Below are 16,048 nucleotides of genomic sequence, written 5' to 3'. Positions count from 1 at the left end.
ACGGAGGCCACTCCCTGGCAGTACATGTGTTGTGATCCGGGGCTCTCCTGCAGCAGCTCCGGAGGTCAGGCCGTCCCCTTTCTCAGCACTGACCTCAGGGGTGAGGGTGTGTCTTGGCAGGCAGGCGTACTCACAGGATGCCCACGGCACAGAGATTTCTAACTTACAAACACTCATGCCACCCACGGGAAATATTCCGCTGCTTGGCTTCCGAAGAACAAGCTGATCGTCCAAGAGCAGCTCAGAAAGCCGGAAATGGACCACACGTCTCCGCAATGGGAATCTGACTGGCCGCCTGCGTGTGTTCATGTCCGTGTCCTTGGCCACCCCCAGCAGCCCGTGAGCCGTGTTCCGTGTCCACGGTGACCCAGGCCCCACACGCATCCATCACGCCAGACTGTGCCCCAGGCACCTGTCCCCGTGTGCTGGAACAGGCGTGGGAAAAGCCACCTGCTTCCAGCACACACATCCAGGATGGCCAAGGAACGCAGGGGAAAAACTGCGCAGGTACCGGCCCGTGAGTTTAACAGGGGCTGGAGCCTGGCGCCGCCTCCCACCATAGACTGAACCTCGCTGAGCTCCTTCAGCTGCTGTCCTTCAGCGGAGTAACAGAACTGGCTGTCCAGCTGGAATACTGAAATATTAACAGCCCTTGCCAGCTGGCGCAGCATTTACTAACCTCCTGCGACACGCACGCACCTGAAGAAGACTTATGAGCATGAGGATAAGATAAGATCACATTATTAGCCATATACAATTTCTTGCATTAGGAATTCGTCTTTTCGCAGACCCCAGGTTGCTCTCCATGAGGCACAGACAGGGAGAGAAGCTTGGGGTCAGAGCGCAGGGTCCGCCATTGTACAGCGCCCCTGGGGCAGCTGGGGTTAAGGGCCTTGCTCAGGGGCACAACAGAGTAGGATTCCTCTGCCGGCTGCGGGATTTGAACCGGCAACCTTCCAGCCCCAGGCGCAGATCCTTAGCCACAGAGCCCCCGCTCCGCCCTAAGGAGTACATCCACAGTAGAGTATCCAGTAACTAGTGAATCCAGAATGAATCTCTTCTTGTTCCTTGGAAGTTCAAACCTGTAATATATAATAAGCCTGTACCCTACGCCAGCTCCCCAGACGCTCTCCAGCGTCTCACCTCGTACCGGTGTCCAACGGGAGGCCCGCCGCACCAGACGTTTTCAATGCACCCTCGGCAACCCCCAACAGTGCGCCCCAGCTGGGTTTCGAACCCACAGCCTTCAGCCTTCCGGTTGCGAGAGCGGAGCCCTGAACAGGCCTCCGCACCGCTGCCTTCTAAGGCAGCGTCCGTTTTAAAGACGCGGCTCGCAATGACACAGAGGGACTGGAGATGGACCGCTTTCCCTCAAACTGCCCCAGGCTGCAATTTACAAACAATGGATCTGCCCTGCACTTCCAGCTAATGCACAGATAGCACGATCCGCATCTGCCCGCTGCTGCCCTTAGCTGGGGTGGCTGCCTCTGAGTGACATCGCCGCAGAGACCGGTGTTCCTGAAACATCGGCAGGTGGGGCTCGTGTCCAAGGCTCACCAACAATCACCCCTCTTTCAACATCTGCAATTTCCCTCACGGGATCAATAAAGTATCTATCATAGAGGTCTCTCCTTGCGGCCCTGATTACAGCCATATTATATATTATTATAGTGATGCTAAGCATGCAGGGATGTTATTTGCTTCCATATTTCATGCATGAGCCTTAACTGTGCGCAGCCCTTCCTTCTGATCTACTGGCTGTCCCTCATTTACCCGAGTGGCTCCATTTTTACTGTCCACTGCCTGCATGAGCACTGAGGGACTGTACACCCTCTCACAGTGGCCGCTCTCAGCGGGAGGTGGCGCTTGTCTGGGGCAGTCTGCCCAGGCTGATGAGAGGATCCTTCAGTCAGGCACGGGGGTGGGCACAGCCCACAGTTAAGGCAGCCAGAGAGCTCCAAAAGGTGACCAACGCCAGTTCTCTTTCCAGGCTGTCCCTTCTGCTGATGGCGTCCAGTGTACTGGGGTCCCTGTGCTCTCCTGTGGTCCTGCTACAGGCCGCAGTGTGGAAGGATCTCCCAGGGGACACGCTGCTCTTGTATCCTCGCACAAGCTACTTCACCTGATTGCTCCAGTAAAATATCCAGCTACAGAAACGGTAAATGTAAGCTGTTTTGAATTAAATAGCATCAACCAAATAATAATAATAATACTTTTTCCTGTGATCTACCAGACTAACAGGGTCACGTTCTCTAATCCCAGTGCACACAGGCACACAGAGGATGTCAGATTGCACAGTGGACGAGGAGCCCTGTGCAGGCTGTCTGCGCTGCGCACTGCAGGAGCCGAGGAGGGGTGGGAGTGGGCGTGCGCGCCGGGGGCCCCCGCGCCCGCAGCGTGCCCGCATGCCTCGTGCAGACACGTCCGCTGCCCGCAGGCTGCCGGGCCGCCAGGCCGCCAGCGCGAGAGCACAGCCTGGCCGTCTGTTCCGCCCTCCCGCCTGCGGATCACACCTGCTCGCTCGGCAGCCCGCCCGCGCGCGCAAGCCAGCGAGGACAGGGGAAAGAGCAGCGCGCAAGGCACCCCAATACCGCTGATCACCCTGCTGTGTTCGGGATGGCTGCACAGGACTGCTCTCCCACAACGCTCCGTAAGGATCAGGTCTCGTCCCGGATCCCACGGTAAACCCGCTGTGGTTTAGGGAGGCTATCGGGATGAAACTGTCACCACCTGACGTTAGAGGAGCAGACTTAACAGGCGATAAAGATTCATCCATTCCTAACAGGTACAATTCAGAAGACTTGCCCGCCGAACTAGCCAGCGAGCCCCCCAGACTGCCCTTAATTCGACATCTGCTGGCAAATAATGTGTTGGGGCTTCGAGCCAACTCACGGGCCTGGAAAACTGTGCTTTAGGATACGATGTGCCAGGAATAACGACAGGCATGTCAGTGTCACCCATTCAGGGGACACTGGAGACGCAGGAAACAGCTCCATTAGCAGGAGAGCGTCCTCCTTAACAACCGAATGAATGCTCATTAACGCTTCACCGGTTCTTACTATAAAGGCACCGGGGGGGGGCACAGAAAAGCTTCGCTGGACATGTTTTCCGAGTCCGATTTGGAAAACGCAGGCTCCCGTGGGTCTGTGTGCCCGTTACCTGGCCACGGCGCGGATGAAGTCCAGAGACACGGCGCACTTGTACTTGGGAGCGTCCACCTGGTCGTCGTGGCCCACCTGGGCCAGCAGCTGGAGCGTCACCAGGGAGGAGATCTGAGAGAGAGACAGACAGAGCGGGCTCGGACAGCACTCCCCCCTCGCCGACCTGCTCCACCGAGCTCAGAGTCATCACAGAGCGACCCGAACCAGGCGCAGTCGAGCGATCCAGGAAGCACGGGAAGCAGAGATAAACCCCCCACAGTGGAAGTTGGTTTCATATTACCGTGGCAATCAAAAGCTTCCGTTTTCATGACAAATACGGCAGAAGATAAAGGCTAAATAACACAACAGGATTCATCGCAGCAGTGCAACACTGTTTATGCAGTAGCGATCCATGATCACGGCAGCCCTGACTTCTATTAACGCAAACAGCTGTAAAAAGGGCTTCAGCAAAGCAAGCCAGAGGAGATACGAGGGCTGTCCAGTGCAGACAGGGAACTGGTCCCGACCTTTGACCAGGCCTTCGTGTGTGTGTGTGTGTGTGTGTGTGTGTGTGTGTGTGTGTGTGTTACTGTACCTGTGAGGACGTTAAGCAGGTGATGGGAGGATCAGGGAGGCTGTTTTTTTAGAAACCAAAAGGCATGTTCCTCAAACTCCCGAGGGGCCCAGACTGTTTGCAAGAGCGGTGCTTGGGGCTCGGTGCGCACAAGAATGAGGAGCGGGGTGGGGCGGGGGGGCAGAGCTGGCGATGAAAGACAAGGCAGCGCCCCAGGTGAGAACAGACGCAGGGGCATCGCGGCAAGACTCACGCCCTGAGCCCTGAGCCCTGAGCCCTGAGCCCTGAAACAGACGGGTGTACTACGGGACCCCGCCTCTCTTTCACACTCCCTGTGGCGTTCAGGAAGAAGCCAGTTTCAACTAAAAAGAGTCAGACGTGTCTGCTGGCGTGGCATGAGACTTCTCCTGAAGATACGACTGTGTTGCCTGCGCTCCTGACGGAGGGGCTGGGTTTAGAAGGAGCTTGGCCTGTGTGATGTACCCGATCAAGGGATCCAGTGGATTAAAGGGGCCAAGATTCTCCCCCTCGCGGCGTTCACTGCGTGCCGAAAAGAAAGCGCTCTCTTGTGAAAGAGCGCCAGGGCCAGGGGACTGGAGAAGTCATCGGACCGCGAGAGAAACCCTCTTCCTCGCGGGTTCTGGTCTTCCTTTCAGAAAAAGCTCAATTCCACAGGACAGCGCCACAAGACGCACGGCGCTGCCATTAAAACAGTGCGTTTTCTCCGCTTCCATTAAAAGCGCACTACACCGCTATTAAAACACAGCACGCTGCCTGTCCCCATTAAACCTGCGCTCCGCGTCTCCCCATTACAGCAGCGCACAGAGGAGAGGGACTGGGGGCCATCTCCCTCCATTATGGAAACTAGGTCGGCCGGAGGAGGAGGAGGAGGTGTGTGCGTCCGCGTGTGTGTGTGTGTGTGGGGGGGGTGCAGTAATTATTTTTATCGTTATTAATTTCCACCTCAAGGTTGTGCTCGAGCCTTTGTGTGCCTCAATCCGCCCGCGCCGAGGCCGCGTGCCAAGCCAGGCGGAACGCAGGCCGAGACAAAGAGGGAGCCGAGAGGGGAGGTGGGGGTGGGGGGCTGTCGGCTCATCACTCACGGGCTCCTAATTTGGGCTTGCGGGCTGCCGACGAGGGGCCGTTAATAACAAGACGGGGGAGCCAGGGGCTGCTCGCGCCCCCGTCAGGCAGGTGAAGCCCCCCTGTTCGGGCCTGCCGGGGACCCCCGGAGCGGGGGAGTCACCAGCAATGGAACGCGAAGCGCGCCAGACCCACCTGGAGCAGGTCGTCTCCAGAACCCACGCTGGCGTTTAAAACGCTGCCGATCTGTCGGTCCTCCTGCCAGGTGCCTTGAGCGAGCACGCGCCCGTGAAGGTGTCTGCGCGAAGCCGACCCGTTCCCGACGGCGGCCGTGCTGACCGATCCAGACCCTTCGGTCCTTCTATCGCAGCTGCGCACCACAGACTCCGCACTAGAGCTTTCTGGAGCGGACTGGGAGTGGACACAGGCACGGCCTCGGAAAGACGCCAGCCGCTTTCCAGGAAGCCGGTGGGGGAGTCCGGCGCTAGACGGGCGGGACCGCGCAGGCCCGGCCCAGCGCGTCCTGCTGGGTCACCTGTCGTCTGCACCAGGGCCAGGAGCGCGGCGGGACAGCCGCCCCGGCCTCTCGCCCCGGCCGTGCACCAGGGCGCCGTGCCGGCGCAGACGAGCAGGAGGGCACCGCTGTGCCAGGGCTTTAATCTGGGCAAATTACCTGGAGGAGTAAATCCAACACAGGGGCACCAGTCAGCAGGCACCAGGCACCAGGCACTGCAGGTCCGCTCATCCAGTTGCATGATGGGACTCCCCCGGTTTAAAGTCACGTCAAAAAATGAGGTTAAAGGGTCCCAGAAGGAGGGGGCAAGTGCATCTTCAAATAATAAGGTTCAGAAGTTTAGCAAAAGGGAACTATTTACATTTCAGCACACCACCACAAACCGCTGAGGCGGGTGGGGTCAGAGGATGCTCTTCAACAGGAAGAGAATCATTGTGGTCTCATCTCCCCAGCACCCCCAGGGCGGACTTGTCACCCCCGCAAAAAGAAAAGCACCACAGTGCGCGTCCCCCTCCCCCCCGGGCCAGGCCAGGAAAATCCCCACCATCCATCTGTTTCCAGGCTCCTCGATCCCCGAACGGGACAGGGGGCAAGAGAGCCAGAGGCTCAGACCACAGAGGAGAGGCTGAGCGACACACAGCAGCCAAAACAAAACTCCGGCTCTCCGGCCCTGGAGGCCTGGAAGAGGCTGTTGTTCAGATAGTCAGATCGGAGCCAGTGCACACGACTCTACAGGGGGAGCAGGGGCAGAAGGACATGAACAAGCTCAGTGGCAGTGTGCTCAGGACAGGAGATCAGGGGGCACGTCTCCGCTCAAGGCACAGTAACGGGTCTGGAAACAGAGCCTGCTGCTGGTTCTGAGCTCAACCAGCAAACCCGATCGACTTCGGCACTTTCAATTCTAAGACACGCCACAGCTATGGAGCTTCCCCGAGCCAGGTTACAGTTTTTACTTTCATTCGCCGTCTATACCATCATCAGCACGCCTCATTTCATTTCTTTCACGCTCCGTCACTCTGGTGCAGTGGGTCTCAGAGCTGAACCTGGGGAGGCTTTGGAGACCTAACAGCACGGGTGGCAAAAAGACTCCCATTGCAGAGCAGTCGGAGCCATTCCAGGTTTTACCCACTACCGGATCCTCAACATCAGCCAGCGCCAAGTGCGATGTATTTTCAGGTAATTTTGTTTGAATTTGAATGGGCACGTAGAGAGCTGAAGAACTGTACAGTTCGCACAAGAGGCTGGAGTTTCCGAAACGGTTCAATCCGCTGCACAGTCAGAGTCGGACTTCCATCCCAGTCGGCGCCGTGTCACTGCAGGCTAGAAAGGTCAAAGGGCAGAAGCAGCAAGCTGGAATCACACAAGCAGCTGAGCAAGGATACAGGAGCGGAGAGAGAGGAGAGAGGGGGGAGGAGAGAGGAGAGGGGAGAGGGGAGAGGGGACGATCAGCCGTCCTGCAGTCCTGTGGGCTGCAGTGCTGGGAGGACGTGAGAGATGAGGCTGTGCAGAGTCCACCGCTATCAGCAGGGACAGGGCGTCACTGAGGAGCCCCAGAGACCGGGCAGCAGACACTGCCCCCGGTGATAACACTCGCACCGTGCAGGGGGGGGGCTCGACCTGGACGACCTCCTCTTCTCCCAGCAGCCCCCGAACCCACCCCGCCTCTTTTATCACCCCATTAGCTATCAAACTCACGCCCCACCTGTCCTCTGGCTGATCTTCCCCGGAGAGCGCAGGAACGCGGCGCGGAAGAGAAGAGAGCAGGAGAGAGGCCGACAGCGAGGACCGGGAGAGGGATGAGGTGAAGGGGCGAGACGGGAGGTCTGCTGAAATGCCGTGGCAGCAGCGCGGCCTGCGTACGGGCTCTGTGTGCTGAAGGCGGACACCACAGACCGATACTTCATTACTCCTGCCCTCTCTCGACAGGCAGTCTGCTATTTCCTCTCCGGCTCGGAAGCGCGAGGGTTTCCTGTGCAAATCGCTCACTAGGAGCTGTCGACACTGCAGGTGAGAGCTCCACCCCAGACCGCCACACCAGCCTTAGGGGGAGAGACACTGGGAGCCAGGACCTGCAGAGCCACGCACCCAGGGCCCCGTCACACACACATCACACACAGGCCCCCCGTCACACACACACACCACACCCAGGCCCCCCGTCACACACCCAGGCCCCCCGTCACACACCCAGACACCCATCACACACCCAGGCCCCCCGTCACACACCACACCCAGGCCCCCCGTCACACACCCAGACACCCATCACACACCACACACAGGCCCCCCGTCACACACACACACCACACCCAGGCCCCCCGTCACACACCCAGGCCCCCCGTCACACACCCAGGCCCCCCGTCACACACCACACACAGGCCCCCCGTCTCACACACACACACACACACACACACACAGGCCCCCCATCACACACACAGACACACAGACACCCAGGCCCCCCATCACACACACAGACACACAGACACCCATCACACCCAGGCCCCCCATCACACACACAGACACACAGGCCCCCATCTCACACATCCCCATCACACACAGGCCCCCCCCCCGTCACACACCCATGTCCATGTATACACACATTGACACCTCCAGTGCAGGGTTACACATGCATGGAGACCATGATGGACACAAATCATGTAAAATCAGAAAAGATTAACGTCGCAATACTGATACTAACTCCAATGCACGCAGAGCCACATTCCATATGTGTCTGACTTGCCGTTTCTTACTGCATTTATAGGATTCTTCGTATTTACTTGATATATTATTGTATCATTTCTTAGTAGTCCTGGGTAATACAATTTTAATACCAGCACAAACAGCAAGTTTAGCTTCACTTTTGTTCCCCAAAGAGAAGAGAAGAGAAGAGAGAAAATCACCTACGCAAACACATATACCAGAGGGAACAAGTGGAAACTCTGTGGAAGAGCATTTAAATCCGACAACAGGAGGCAAGCACATCTTTACGCAAAGGGGTGTGGGAGTATGGAACAAGCTACCCAGCCATGTTGTTGAAGCAGATAGCCTGGTTTCTTTCAAGAAACATCAAGATGAGATCAGATCCATTTTCCTTGGATGTAACAGGCTGGACCAGGTCCAAGTGGCCCCTCTTGTCCGTGTTTTCCTATATTCTAATCACATCTCGGCTGCTCAGCCTTCCTCAACCCTGAAGCAGAATCCCAATGTCTTTGGCACTCCGCGGCGCCGCCAAGATGAAACTCTGTACATCGCAGCAGTTGCAAATCTTTTGAAGATACTGATTTTTTTTTTAAAAACAAAAGCCTTTTTACAAAAAAAAGAAGCTCGAGTAAACTGCTTTGGACTGAGAGCAGACCACGCCTGGGGGGGGAACACCAGCAGTTCGGTCTCATCGCTCCTCGGGGGGGTAGAAGCCAGAGGCTGAAACGGAACTCAGTCGAGGGGTCCGTGCGAGAAAGCGGGGGGATATGAAAACCAGACAAAAGGAGAAAAAAGGCAAAGCCAGGTAGACCCATGAACGAAGACGGGAGCACCGCTGACCACCCACAGGCTCCGGCGAGAGAGGGGAGAGGCCGCGGACGAGAAGGAAAAAATAACAGAGAGAGAGAGAGAGATAGCCTTGAGCGAGAAGCTCAAATAAACACAAATCTCATTTCGAAACGCCCCCCCCCTCCGTCCCCGCAGACTGCTCGGGCTTGTTTTCAAACAAAACACACCGAGGGACGCCTCCCCCCGGCTTCAGATCATCTGGCAGGCCTCCCCCCGGCCAGACACCCCGCACGCCCCAGACGGGCACCCACACCGGCTCGTTCCCGCATCTCCCTGAACGCGGACTGGCCTGGCCCTGTCTGCTCGCCACCGACGGCTCGCACGGCCCGGGCAGAGGACAGCAGCCCGCGGCGTCTGGGGCGCGATTCCAGCGATGGGGGACCCCCCCCAGCCCTTTCAACAGGCCCACAGGTCCACAGGGGGCCCTCTCCTTTAATTGCAGTATCAATCTGAAACGAGCTTTGCAGCTCCTCTGTGGGGTAACCCCAAGCCCTCCCAACCCCACTAGCTCCACCCCGGGGGGAGATCCGAGAGAGGGAGGTGTGAAACAGGAACAGCAGCTGGAGACGTTCTCTGCAGGGCTGTATCAGCTGCCAACGCACAGCCAATGATGCAATGACCCCCAGGAGACCAGCCACCTCCTGCCCTTAATTACACGGGGTCAGAGGGCACCCGACGACCTCCCCCAGAGATCGCTCTATTTACATACCTCCCGCGGAATAGACTGGAGTCGATCTGGGGATGAGCCTGGTGCTTCATTAAAGCCTCCTCCCTTGGGAGTGTTCAGCCAAACCCCTGTGTCCCCGCCTCCTCCTCCTCCCCTCCCCTCCCCTCCTGCAGGTCCCTCTTTACCCCAAGACCATCTCAGTCTCCTTCTCTCTTCCGTCTCCCCCTCTCCCCCTCCATCAGGTCCCCTGCACAGAGCGGCGCCCCCTGCAGGAGGGGTTAGGAGCAGCCGTGCCCCCTGCGCAGACGCAGTTGCTCCGACACGTCATCTGCTCCCCTCATCAGCCCTCCCCCCCCACCCCCGTCTCTGTGATTGCTGATTGCGTCCGCCACAAGCTGTCATCCCTACTCGTCTTTCTCCCCTATCTCATCTCCTCCACTAACTCGCCATGCTGAAACGTTTTACTGGCATGACCTAAGAATCAGTGTTGGCAAACCAAAACTTTCCATTCAGGACAAAGACATTAATACCAGAGAGGCTCACTGCTCCCCTGTGGGCTGTAAGAGACCACCGCTATTGAGTTTCCTCCCCCAGCAGAACCCCAGTGCTGGAATTCCAAGCTTTGACTTAAGTTTGCGAACAAGGCTGGTCTGATCCCCGAGTATTTCTCACAGAGCGCCAGAGAGTGCATCTGTGTCTAGTGTGTGCCTCGCCGTGCTGGCAGTGGGAGCACAGCCTGCCCTCTCTGGGCAGCCAGGTCCACGGTTTGAGTCGGAACTTGGTCTCGCTCTGGTCCTCCTTGTTTTCCGTCACCCTGGTCAGCTACTCGGCCAGTGTGCGGTGTCGTTTTGTAACATTCCAGTTTGTGCTGCAATGGTGGGTCCCCGTGGGTGAGGTGGTGTTGATTGGCTGATTGGCTTGTGCTGTGACTGGTGGTGTTGTAGCCGTGCTGTCCTGAGGCTGGTTAGTGTCAGAGAGCTTCAGGACCAGCTGGCTGTGGGGGCTCAGCAGAGCCCTGTGTGTGGTAGGCGTTCTGGTTACTGCTCTTTTTAGATGTAATCGATATTTTATTGCCGTCTCCTGTATATTGATTAGCAGTGGGTGTTGCCTAATTCAGCCCTGCCTGCATGGTTGGGTATTTTTCTCTGCACGTAAAGGTTGTTTTCACAGAACTGTGTGTGTAGGGCTTTTACAGGAGGCATTTAGTGTGATCCTGCTCCGTGACTGAACCCCGTTCCCTCTCTTCTCTTTACAAGTGGTCTGTCCTCCATCTCGCCTTGATCCAGCTCTTACTCTACGTCTCTCTCCTCCCCGCCTACATGTCCCAGTTCGTTCATGCCCCCGCATCAAGGTTTGGGATTTAGTCTGTTCTGATCGTCAGAAGGCCTTTGACAATCCCCATAAAAGAAACGCTCTTAAATTACGGGCAGTAGAGATTCTGGGAAACGCGTGTTTGGACTGATGACTGATCGATGCACAGAAAGCAGAGGGGTGAATACTCAACTAGGGTGCTGTAATAAGCGGAGTGCCACAGGGATGGGTACTAGGACCAGTACTCCTCTTAATTTAAATCACTGATCTACGTAGATTTGGGCACAGGTTGCAAACTAGCCGAGGTTGCAGATGGCGCCAAAATGGGAAGATCGGCCAACAGAAATTCAAAAATGAGATTGAGGATAAGCACTCAAGAAGGCAAATGGAACGTTAGGAAACACAGTTGCAAGTGTAGAAGTTACTGTAGATCAAGGGATGTTATACTAAAAGTGTCTCATGCACCTCCCCTCTCATTTAGAAAAGTGTGGACAGTCTTGGCCATCAGGTTATATAAAAATACTTCTACTCTGGGATCGGTCCAGAGGTGAGAAACGAGATGCATCTCGGGGGTATACGTTAATGTCCCGCAACGACAGGACCTTTCGGGCAGAGACACTGACACGTTTCGGCGCAAATAAAACCTTCGGCGGGAGCCGGACTCCCTCGGGTGCCTTCAACAACGACACCAATTACCGCGCGCTTCCTGTCCGCGACTCCTGCGCCCTGACCTGGGGCCCCACAGGAGTCACGCGGTTCCACCCCCCCGCGGTTCCACACGAGCTCACTGTACGTTTCGGAGTCTCTCTTCAAGCAGACGGGGTCATCGGCGCCCCCCAGTCAGAGACGCCTTCACAGACGTCCCAGCACAACCCCACACATCCTCCCGCTCCTGCAGGCCTCTCTGAACGAACACGAGAGGGGCTGGAAACGAGAGGAGGACATTAGGACCATCGAGCCAGCTTGCAGTTGGCATTGCACTCATCCAAGAATCTTATCAGGATGTTTCTCCAAAGAAACATGGCTGGGTAGCTTGTTGCACACACCCACACCTCTTTGCGTAAAGCAGTGCCTCCTGTCCTCAGTTTAATAGCGCTTTCCCTTTGGAGAAATCCTTAAAGTTTGTGGTTCACTGTTCATTTCCCAGGAGAAATCCGCTGGGATGACTGTCAGTGCCTTGAGGGATTCTGAATACTTGTATCGGGTCCTTGTTTTCTCTGATCACGACGTAAAAGGTTCAGTCCCCTGCAGCCTGTCAGTGTAGGAGCTCTTTAGCACGATGAATATAATTTTGGACAATATTCTAAATGAGTCCTTACAAGTGGATTGACCAATTTTTAAATACCATCCTTTTGGCTTCAGCACATTGTCTAGAAGGTGTAAGTGACATGTTGGCACAATCACCCGAGTCTTTTTCAGAAGTAGCCTCTTCTAGCTCAGCGTTCCCTATTTTGTACCTATAGCTCATGTTTTTACTGTACAAATCTGCTCTTTATCCATTTTTAACCGCTTAATCCAATTCAAGGTCGCGGAGTAGCTGGAATCTATCCCAGCAAGCAACAGGCACAAGGCAGGATACACCTTGGATGGGACACCCGTCCAGCACAGGGCACAGGCACAAGTACACACCAGAGATAATTTTCCCAGAAGACATTTAACTTACCAGTATGTCTTTGGACTGTGGGAGGAAACCAGACAACCCAGTGGAAGCCTACACAAGCATGGGGGAGAACATGCAAACTCCACACAGACAGCACCCCAGGACAAGAACTGAACCCCAGGTCCCCAGCTCTGCGAGGCAGCAACGCTAACCACTGGGCCCCTATCTGTCTGCATTAAATGTCATTTGCCAGGTGTTTGGCCAGTCATGAATTCCAAGCCTTTTTGAATTTCATTTGCTGCAGACAGCACTGCGTGCTGGCACAGTGAGACACTCTAAACACGCAGTAGCTGGCTCAGTTTCAGGATGACCAGCTGCAGGTTTTTTTTAAGTAAAAATCTGGACGCTCCTGTTAACATGCTTTGAGTAAATCTGAATACACAGACGTACAGGTTAAAATAATATTGATTTACTGCTCCAGAAGTTAAAATTGCGTGACACATGCCATAAAACGTTGCACTGCCTACAGCTCAAACACATCAAAATGCTTCTAATTCATTAGAAAACATAAATCCTACTTTATATGTAGTCTTACAATAGTTTATGTTGTAAATGTTTAAAAATGTCTAATATGATAATGTTGTTAAATTCTGTAAATGTTCTCCTAAATGTTATTGCTTTGCCAACACTAATTCATTGGTCATGCCTATAACGCTCTTCTAAGTTTGAATTACAACACTATAGCCCTAATACAGTATGCTGGAGCTGTTCTTATATAGGCATTTAACTAGTAATGTACGTTCTGTTACATACACAGTAAAACAGCTATGCAAACACCATGCATGACAATGATCTCTAAATGTTCTTTCTGATTAAGCCCCCCGCTTATTCTGTAAACCGTTTTGTTGGAGCATGACCTTGCCACACTGCTTTGGAGCTGGAGAGTTGAATTCATCTGAGCAGGCACAAGCATTCCGACCTACACTGCTACCAACAGGCAAACAACCACAAGCAGCATCCTGACATGGAGTCAAGGTCATCTCAGTAGATTAGCGCAGCCTGCAGATGAGTTTAATTAGGCACGTCGCTAACGACTGGCTGCTAATGACTGAGATTCCCCAAACGGCCTGTTCACGAGCCAAGAGGGGAATGTTTTCCACTCCTGCCCCGAATGTTCACTGTGTGGTGTGTGTGATGGGGGGTGTGATGGGGGGTGTGGTGTTTGTGTTGTTTGTGTGGTGTGTGTGATGGGGGGTGTGGTGTGTGGTGTTTGTGTTGTTTGTGTGGTGTGTGTGATGGGGGGTGTGGTGTGTGGTGTTTGTGTGGTGTGTGTGATGGGGGGTGTGGTGTTTGTGTTGTTTGTGTGGTGTGTGTGATGGGGGGTGTGGTGTGTGGTGTGTGTGATGGGGGGTGTGGTGTGTGGTGTTTGTGTGGTGTGTGTGATGGGGGGTGTGGTGTGTGGTGTTTGTGTTGTTTGTGTGGTGTGTGTGATGGGGGGTGTGGTGTTTGTGGTGTTTGTGTGGTGTGTGTGATGGGGGGTGTGGTGTGTGTTGTTTGTGTGGTGTGTGTGATGGGGGGTGTGGTGTGTGTTGTTTGTGTGGTGTGTGTGATGGGGGGTGTGGTGTGTGGTGTTTGTGTGGTGTGTGTGATGGGGGGTGTGGTGTGTGGTGTTTGTGTGGTGTGTGTGATGGGGGGTGTGGTGTGTGGTGTTTGTGTTGTTTGTGTGGTGTGTGTGATGGGGGGTGTGGTGTGTGGTGTTTGTGTGGTGTGTGTGATGGGGGGTGTGGTGTGTGGTGTTTGTGTGGTGTGTGTGATGGGGGGTGTGGTGTGTGGTGTTTGTGTTGTTTGTGTGGTGTGTGTGATGGGGGGTGTGGTGTGTGGTGTTTGTGTGGTGTGTGTGATGGGGGGTGTGGTGTGTGTTGTTTGTGTGGTGTGTGTGATGGGGGGTGTGGTGTTTGTGTTGTTTGTGTGGTGTGTGTGATGGGGGGTGTGGTGTGTGGTGTTTGTGTGGTGTGTGTGATGGGGGGTGTGGTGTGTGGTGTTTGTGTTGTTTGTGTGGTGTGTGTGATGGGGGGTGTGGTGTTTGTGGTGTTTGTGTGGTGTGTGTGATGGGGGGTGTGGTGTTTGTGTTGTTTGTGTGGTGTGTGTGATGGGGGGTGTGGTGTGTGGTGTTTGTGTGGTGTGTGTGATGGGGGGTGTGGTGTGTGGTGTTTGTGTTGTTTGTGTGGTGTGTGTGATGGGGGGTGTGGTGTGTGGTGTTTGTGTGGTGTGTGTGATGGGGGGTGTGGTGTGTGTGGTGTTTGTGTTGTTTGTGTGGTGTGGTGTGTGGTGTTTGTGTGGTGTGGTGTGTGGTGTTTGTGTGGTGTGGTGTGTGGTGTTTGTGTTGTTTGTGTGGTGTGTGTGATGGGGGGTGTGGTGTGTGGTGTTTGTGTGGTGTGTGTGATGGGGGGTGTGGTGTGTGGTGTTTGTGTGGTGTGTGTGATGGGGGGTGTGGTGTGTGGTGTTTGTGTTGTTTGTGTGGTGTGTGTGATGGGGGGTGTGGTGTGTGGTGTTTGTGTGGTGTGTGTGATGGGGGGTGTGGTGTGTGGTGTGTGGTGTGTGGTGTTTGTGTTGTTTGTGTGGTGTGTGTGATGGGGGGTGTGGTGTGTGGTGTTTGTGTGGTGTGTGTGATGGGGGGTGTGGTGTGTGGTGTTTGTGTGGTGTGTGTGATGGGGGGTGTGGTGTGTGGTGTTTGTGTGGTGTGTGTGATGGGGGGTGTGGTGTGTGGTGTTTGTGGTGTTTGTGTGGTGTGTGTGATGGGGGGTGTGGTGTTTGTGTTGTTTGTGTGGTGTGTGTGATGGGGGGTGTGGTGTGTGGTGTTTGTGTGGTGTGTGTGATGGGGGGTGTGGTGTGTGGTGTTTGTGGTGTTTGTGTGGTGTGTGTGATGGGGGGTGTGGTGTGTGGTGTTTGTGTTGTTTGTGTGGTGTGTGTGATGGGGGGTGTGGTGTGTGTTGTTTGTGTGGTGTGTGTGATGGGGGGTGTGGTGTGTGGTGTTTGTGTGGTGTGTGTGATGGGGGGTGTGGTGTGTGGTGTTTGTGTGGTGTGTGTGATGGGGGGTGTGGTGTGTGGTGTGTGGTGTGTGGTGTTTGTGTTGTTTGTGTGGTGTGTGTGATGGGGGGTGTGGTGTGTGGTGTTTGTGTTGTTTGTGTGGTGTGTGTGATGGGGGGTGTGGTGTTTGTGGTGTTTGTGTGGTGTGTGTGATGGGGGGTGTGGTGTTTGTGTTGTTTGTGTGGTGTGTGTGATGGGGGGTGTGGTGTTTGTGGTGTTTTGTGTGGTGTGTGTGATGGGGGGTGTGGTGTGTGGGTGTGTGGTGTTTGTGTGGTGTGTGTGATGGGGGGTGTGGTGTTTGTGTTGTTTGTGTGGTGTGTGTGATGGGGGGTGTGGTGTGTGGTGTGTGGTGTTTGTGTGGTGTGTGTGATGGGGGGTGTGGTGTGTGTTGTTTGTGTGGTGTGTGTGATGGGGGGTGTGGTGTTTGTGTTGTTTGTGTGGTGTGTGTGATGGGGGGTGTGGTGTGTGGTGTTTGTGTGGTGTGTGTGATGGGGGGTGTGGTGTGTGGTGTGTGGTGTTTGTGTGGTGT

The 16,048-nt window shown here is 55.0% G+C and overlaps 1 protein-coding gene across 3 annotated transcripts in view; it reads right to left on the bottom strand.

The window, feature by feature from the left end:
* The window catches only part of orc5 (origin recognition complex, subunit 5), a 60,157-nt gene that overhangs the window by 955 nt on the left and 43,154 nt on the right, over positions 1–16,048 (bottom strand). For 2 of the 3 annotated variants that reach the window (XM_088645614.1, XM_088645615.1), the window contains exon 14: positions 3,160–3,272. The exons of the other annotated variant lie outside the window; for it this stretch is intronic. In XM_088645614.1, the coding sequence (XP_088501740.1) occupies positions 3,160–3,272 (113 nt within the window). The remainder of the gene's footprint in view (positions 1–3,159; positions 3,273–16,048) is intronic. 3 annotated transcript variants of the gene reach the window in all.

Source organism: Lepisosteus platostomus, chromosome 9 (genome assembly GCF_059453375.1).
Source record: "Lepisosteus platostomus isolate fLepPlt1 chromosome 9, fLepPlt1.hap1, whole genome shotgun sequence".
Taxonomy (NCBI): domain Eukaryota; kingdom Metazoa; phylum Chordata; class Actinopteri; order Semionotiformes; family Lepisosteidae; genus Lepisosteus; species Lepisosteus platostomus.
Note: the sequence above shows the minus strand (reverse complement) of the source record. Positions and strands in the feature narration are given on the sequence as shown.